The sequence below is a fragment of the Vipera berus genome (assembly GCF_964194415.1).
Source record: "Vipera berus genome assembly, chromosome: 7".
In the NCBI taxonomy this organism is placed as follows: Eukaryota; Metazoa; Chordata; class Lepidosauria; order Squamata; family Viperidae; genus Vipera; species Vipera berus.
In genome coordinates this window covers 26,926,667-26,934,167 of record NC_138209.1, presented here as the reverse complement: position 1 = coordinate 26,934,167, position 7,501 = coordinate 26,926,667, and the positions used below count along the sequence as shown (strand labels likewise).

General features: G+C 37.2%; 1 protein-coding gene across 3 annotated transcripts in view; it reads right to left on the bottom strand.

The window, feature by feature from the left end:
- Positions 1–1,786: 1,786 nt before the first annotated feature.
- The window catches only part of FBXW7 (F-box and WD repeat domain containing 7), a 123,394-nt gene continuing 117,679 nt past the window's right edge, over positions 1,787–7,501 (bottom strand). For all 3 annotated transcript variants that reach the window (XM_081332827.1, XM_081332829.1, XM_081332828.1), the window contains one exon: positions 1,787–3,609. In XM_081332827.1, the coding sequence (XP_081188953.1) occupies positions 3,341–3,609 (269 nt within the window). In that variant the 3' untranslated portion in view covers positions 1,787–3,340. The remainder of the gene's footprint in view (positions 3,610–7,501) is intronic.

Genomic DNA, 7,501 nt, shown 5'->3' with positions numbered 1-7,501 from the left:
CCCTAGTGAGGTCTATAGACATTATTTCTAATTATTTGAGTCCACTTATACTATTTGTATGCATGTACATAGATATCACAATATCGAGTAATTGCCTTATTTATTCCAACTAATTTACTTGTGAGTGTATGCATGTAGGAAGTGTTGAAAGAATTTTAAGTATTATATTGTAGTTTTTAATTAACAATTGTTAATTTAATGCAACATTCCAACTATTTGCCACAACTCTGTAGACATTTTCCCCGCATCTCCATGAATTTGCTTCTTGTGATAAGATTCTATTATACTTCCTAGATATTGTATGATGATTTTCCCCCCGAGTGAAAAAAATAATGGCAAGCTTATGGAACTCTTTATTCTTCATATTTCTATGTACTTTGTACTCTTTACCTTGTCCTTATTTTTCATTAAACTGCATATTATTGATACAAGTTTCTGAATTACAGATTTTAGTATTTCCTTATTATAATTTTCTAATAATTAGTAACTAGAAAAAATATATGATGTTCATTCTCATGGTAAAGGTCAGCCCACCTTAAGTATTTAAAAAAAGGAATACTGAAGGATGTCACCCATTATGAGATGTGGAGGATAGGAATCTGCCAACAGACCTTCTTCTTGGTGGTTCCCCCTAGATTCCAAATATTTTGCCTCCTATGGTGAGGAATGTCCCATTATTTCCTAGGTGACTACTAAATTTGTAGGACATTTTACCCTATTTGGTGATAGGAGAGTTTTTAGTTTGACAGAGATTCTGTGGAGTGTATTTTGCTGTTCATTTGTTATAAACAGCCTTGAGTCTTAAGCAATAAGCAATATATCAACTTATTATATGTAATAAACAAAAACATTAATAGGATTATTCTCCATGAACTGTAACTTCCTTTTGGTAGCTGTTATTAAAACGTATGATGCAAAGCTATTGTTTTCATCGATCTTGAATCGTCCAGAATCCAGCTTTAGTTAGTGATCCCATGTTTTATTCTACTTATCAAGGGAAAAAGCATTCTATGTACCAATTTTCTAATCATGTGAAATTTCTTGTCCCTTTCCTTGCTGCCCCTTTTCTAATCCAAAAAGCCCCCAAGTTCCAAGTATCATAGTGGAGCAATGCCATCTATTGATTATTTTGCCTTTTTGCAATTTCCTCTTTAATAGCTCAGTATTTTAAAATAACTATTCTAGATCTGGTTAAATGTGTAATGAAAACTGTTTTATTTCCATTTCTACTTACCTCCAAAATATTTGTTCTTTGCACAGAAGCTGCACACTGTTTTGTTTTCATTGACCTACCAGTTTTGCTTCTAATATCTTTCTTATTCATTACCAATTACATTATCAATTATGAAATTAGCCTTTTTTGTACCAACACACATCACTTTGCAATGACTAATACTGAACCAAATTTGCGCTCTGTCAATATCCTACTTTTCCAGTTTACAGACATATTTTTGTTCTAATTGCCTAAAAGCAGAGTCCTTATTGTTCAGTCCATGTGTAGTTCTTGCAGGAATATATTCAATACCTTATTTACCTTTACTTACTGTAGGCTACTTATATTTATAAAACCGAACTGTTGCTACAATTCCTGCAAAACATGGAATCAAAAATGTTTTTCAATAGATTCTAACAACCAGGGAAATTAGGATTTTGCTGGAAATCTGAAGTCAATTCAAAATTTGTATGTTTATCCTATCACACAAGTAGATAAATGCTTTCGTAAAGCTACATTCAATCCATATTTGGGAATATTGCATTATTAAATCATTAGTAGAAAGACTTTTTAACATGAAAAAAACACATTTTATTGCACTTAATTTATAAGAAAATAAAATTTCTAAGTGAATCAAATCATAGACACAATCCCTTTAAAGGTTTTTCCTCCATCCTGTCAGGTTGTTACATATCTAAAATTAACAAACTGAAATCTGATTTCTTTAAAAGAAACAGACTATAAATAAACCAAAAAAGGAGGGGGAAAAAAAGATCAGCTAGGATACAGTGTTAAACCACTTTCACAGTTCAACTTGAGTTGTGGCTCTTGGAGAATGAGGCAAATCAATTTGACAATTGCATTCTTTTTTTATATGACAACTTTAACAGAAAAACTGAAGCATTTTTGCTTTGTCAGTTACTCACCCAACTGTAACAGCTATTCTCAAATTTTGTAAAACACTACAACCGACTAGCAATTTTGTTTTCACTTTTGAATATTTTTTAAATATATTGTCAGTTTCGTGTCTGTTTATTCCATTCACCACAGCCCTCACAAACAAACTTCCCCACAGAACAGGCTGCAAGAGCTTTGTTCTAAGGAATGTATTTTAATTTTTGCCCAGAAAAAAAAAGAAAAAAAAAGAAAAAAAAGAAAATAAGCGTTGCACACACTCTCTTTACTTGCAAGCAAACTTCACTCTACATTGTCTGAAACTTTTCCATTCACAGCCTCTTAGAGGCACAGTTGGCTCAAGTTTCAGTGGCAAAAAAGTCTCTTCTCTGTAACCAAACTAGAGCAAATTTGGAATTCAGTCTGGGACTAAAACGTCACAGCAGAAAAAAATAAAAATATTTTTTTTTCCTTTCATTTAGCAGCATAAATAAGTTTGGCCACTGGGAATACAGTACAGGGCTGGGACAACAATCCCATAATTGAAGACCTACTTCTAGCACCAGCATCATATATTAAATCCATCTGAGAAATCTTCAAATCCAGGACAATTTGCCACCTCAGAGTAACTTATGCATTGAAGAACGTAGATGGAGGCAATAGTAAAAGAGATCAATGAAGACTAATACTGTGATTGACATTGGCAATGGTTGGCAAAAAAAAAGCTGTAAAACTGTACAAAACAATTCACAGTAAGTTTAGCTTTTCCATACACAAAGGACTCTGCTTTCCCAGATGCGGTTTTGTTTGAAAGACAATAACTGATAATAGAGATATGAATCTCCTTTCTAGAATAAGGTAAAGTAAAAGAACAGGATTAACAAGAATTGTAACAACTTCTACATCTCAACAAAGCTCAGTGAGCATTGAGAGGAAAACAGAAAAGAAATAATTGCACCTGGCTTGATACAGAAAGTCACATTTTGCAAAGCTGGCCCTTTCCAAGGTGAAGTCTTTGATGTAAAGAGAAAAGCAAATGCCTCTTTTGTCAGTTACAGTTTTCAATTTTGTGTCTTCTCTTTTGTAGCCTGTAGGTCTTTTAGGATCTGTTGCCCCAAGCCAACATCCTGCACCACCAAGGACAAGGGTTTTTTTTTCCTTTTTGTAGAGGGGGGGGGGGAGAAAGGACAAGAACATCATTTGCATTTCTGGACAAAATAATTTTTTCAAGCTTCACTTTATATCCACATCGAAGTCCAATACCAGCAGCTTGGTTTCCTCAGTCCCATTCCGGCTTCCAACTGCACACACTAGCTTTGTGTTGGAGGCTCTGATCCGCCATACAACACCTCCACTTCCTCCACTTTCCAATGTAACTAGATTTCGGATAAATTCACCCGTTTTTAAGTCCCACAATTTTACAGTCCCATCATCTGAGCTGGTAATTACAAAGTTCTTGTTGAACTGTAAACAGGTCACAGCACTTTGATGCTTGTTGGGACCTAAAGCAAATAATAATTCAAAATTAAATTAGCAAAAAAAGTAACATTGGGGTCTACTAAACTAGCCCTGCAAACATTATACTGTATTTCTCTATAAAGGTAAAGATTTCCCTTGTCCCGTCATATCTGACTCCCCAGGGTGTGTGTGTGTTCTAATGTTTATTTCTTAGCTGAGGGAGGGAGAGATTAAATGAGCTAAAACCCTAAATACAACAGGTGGAGGTGGATTCTTACTCCTAGTCTGCTAATGACCTCCAGCGTGGAATGCCATCAGAGAATTTATTAAATTATAATTTATGTGGTACTAATTTTATAGTATTTGCACTGGTTTTACATTTAACTGTTTTCTTTTTTTATTTTGGTTAAAATAAGGACATTTGGAGATTTTTGTTTCAAAAAAGGCAAAATTTATTTATTGCCGATACATTTATCTTTAGATTTTTCTCTGTATTAGGATACTGGGATTATTTTAGAGTGGTGAAATGACGATCTGTCAATAGAGGGGATATATGAATGTATATTTGAAGATAAGATGTTATTTGGAATAGTGTGCACTAGAATTTATCTTTTGTAAAGGGGTAATGGTTCCTTTTTGTAAAGTTAAGCTTGTTTTTTTATTTTGTTTATATTATGATGTTGGGATAATTTCATGACTTTTAAATTGATTTTGTTATAATTAAGAGCTGAGTTGCGGAATGTTCAGTTTTATATACGTTAATTAATGTTAAAATGTTAGAGCTTTAAATGGATATTTTTTCTGGTAGCTGAATTGAAGATGTTACTTATCTGATTTGCTATTAAGAAATGGGTAATGGGATGAAGAGTTTTTATATTTGTTAGCTAAGAGAAGGTAAGGAGATTATTGTTTACATTTGCCACAAAGCAGAAGTTGTTTTCTTAGGGGAGGGAAAATTTTTCATTATACATTTATTTTTCCTGCAATTCTCTCTCCCCACCCCCAGCTTCTACTATCTTTTAATTCTTTTATTCAAAGCTTTAATAAATGTCAGGACCCAACCCAATCCACGTCTTAGGAAAACAAAAACTCTTGGAGTCAATTCTAGTCCAAAAGGAATTTTTACTAGGACGTTTGGTTGTGGAAATACAAGACAGGACCTGGTATTGTTTTACAGGTTGAAACTTCAAAGAGTTCCTGGTTCAACCCCCCTTCCCTCAACCCCATTTGGTCAGCCCCCCCATCATTTACTTCGTGTCATCCCTTTCGTGGGAAAAAGGGAACTTTGGATCTTTACGGTTATTGCCTTCTTCCTTTACAGATTCAAATGCAGGCACAGGCCAGATGCCTTCTTCCCTAACCCTCCCCTTGTTCCCCCAGTTCAAAAGGTTTCCCTTGGTCTTTGAAATAACCTAAGGCAGGCTGAATCCACATCCGCTCTTCCTTCTTCAGGAGATGGCAGAATCCAGGGGGGGGGGGGAAATAATGTTTTAAACATACATTTATGAATGTGATATAAATGGATTCTGACAATAAAATTATTTGGAAAAAATATTTTTATAGGTTTTGTTTTGGTCTTATTCTATAAGAAACTCACACCAGACTGAATATAATTAATTGTATTTAATTGTTGCTCAAGCATTAAAATTGTGCTAAGCCACCAAAGGTACTTTCCTTGGAAATTTTATTCTATTATTTAAAAATTCAGTTCCTGCAGATTTTATGAGGGGGGAGTATAAAAATTCAAAAAATTGAAATATGTTGTCTCATATTATTTTTCTCACAGAATGCTTTAGTATAGATATCAGTTGTTTTAGTTGAGAGGCCAGCAATTTTTCTGTTTTTTCCTGTTCCCAAAATCTGCTTAAAATTCTTTAATGAATGTTCAATTTCAGAGGCATACAAATAGCCAAGGGTCAGGTTGGCAGACCTAAAACTACTACAGTATATACAGTTGCAAGAAAAAGTATGTGAACCCTTTGGGATTACATGGAGTTTTCCATGAATTGGCCATAAAATGCGCTCTAAACATCATGTAAGTCACAACAATAGAAAAACACAGTCTGCTTAAAATAATACTACACAAACATTAGCTGTTGTCATGTTTTAATTGAACATAAGATGGAAACATTCACAGTGCAGGGTGGAAAAAGTATGTGAACTTTTGGACTTAATAACTGGTTGACCCTCCTTTGGCAGCAATAACCTCAACCAAACGTAGTTGCAGATCAGACCTGCACAACGATCTGGAGTAATTTTGGACCACTCCTCTTCACAAAACTCTTTCAGTGTAGCAATATTCTTGGGATGTCTGGTGTGAATCGCTCTCTTAAGGTCATGCCACATCATTTCAATCGGGTTGAGGTCAGGACTCTGACTGGGCCACTCCAGAAGGCGTATTCTGTTCTGTTGAAGCCATTGTTTTGTTGAATTACTTGTATGCTTTGGGTCATTGTCCTGTTGCATCACCCATCCTCTGCGGAGCTTCAGTTGGCGGACAGATGGTTGTACGTTTTCCTGCAAAATGTCCTGATAAACTCTGGAATTCATTTTCCCATCAATGACAACAATCCGTCCAGGCCCTGAGGCAGCAAAGCAGCCCCAAACCATGATGCTCCCTCCGCCATGTTTTACAGTGGGGATGAGGTTTTGATGTTGGTGTGCTGTGCCTTTTTTTCTCCAGTGTTGTGTGTTTTTCCCAAACAACTCAATTTTGGTTTCATCTGTCCACAGTATATTTTGTCAGTAGTGCTGTGGAACATCCAGGTGCTCCTTTGCAAACTTCAAACGTGCTGCAATATTTTTTTGGGACAGCAATGGCTTCCTCCGTGGTGTCCTCCCATGTATTCCATTCTTGTTTAATGTTTTCCTTATTGTAGATGTGTCAACAAAAATGTTAGCATGTGCCAGAGATTTCTGTAGGTCTTTAGCTGACACTCTAGGATTCTTCTTTACCTCATTAAGCATTATGCACTGTGCTCTTGCAGTCATTTTTACAGGACGACCACGCCTAGGGAGAGTAGCAACAGTGCTAAACTTTCTCCATTTGTAGACAGTCTGTCTTACCGTGGACACATGAACATCAAGGCTTTTGGAGATACTTTTGTAACCCTTTCCAGCTTCATGCAAGTCAACAATTCTTGATCGTAGGTCTTCTGAGAGCTCTTTTCTGCGAGGCATGGTTCACATCAGACAGCGCTTCTTGAGACCAGTAAACCCAAGAGGTGTGTGTTTTTAAAGGGCAGGACAGCTGTCAGCAACACATCCAATATCATCACACTGATTGGAGTCAAGGTTGGCTCACTCCTGGCTCCAATTAGCTCTTGGAGAAGTCATTAGGCTAGGGCAGGGGTAGGCAACCTGAATCGGTGAAAGAGCCACTTGGAACCGGTTCTCTCACTAAAAAAAACCCTGGGAGCCGCAAAATACGCGTGTGCATGCGCACGTGCACGCACGTGTGCAGAACAGGATTTGATTAAAGTGGAGCTTACCTAAGCAAGACATACACCAGTGAGGAGGACGAGCAAATTTCCCCTGCCTTGCCAGGCAGGCAAACGGAGGCTTCAAACACACACACACACACACACACACACACACACACACACACACACGAGGAAAAGGTGCAGAGTAAATTTCCCCCTCCATCCCCAGAGGCGGAACAAAGCAGAGAGGCGAAGAATGTGGAAGAAAAGGAAGGAAAGAAGATACAACCTTCAGCAAAGCAGCTTCCATGCAAAAGAAACACATTTGCACTTATGTGAGCAAGCATGTCCCCCCCACAAGCAGCTCCCCCTCCCCCCAGCCTCCCCTGAGCCAGAAAACTCACCCTGCCTTAATTGCAGGCAAAACCTGCAGAAAGCCCAACCAGCCCGTGCAGATGCGCTGCCTGCTCGCCTTTCCAAGGCACTCCAGCCCAGATTCTTTGCTCCCTTTTAG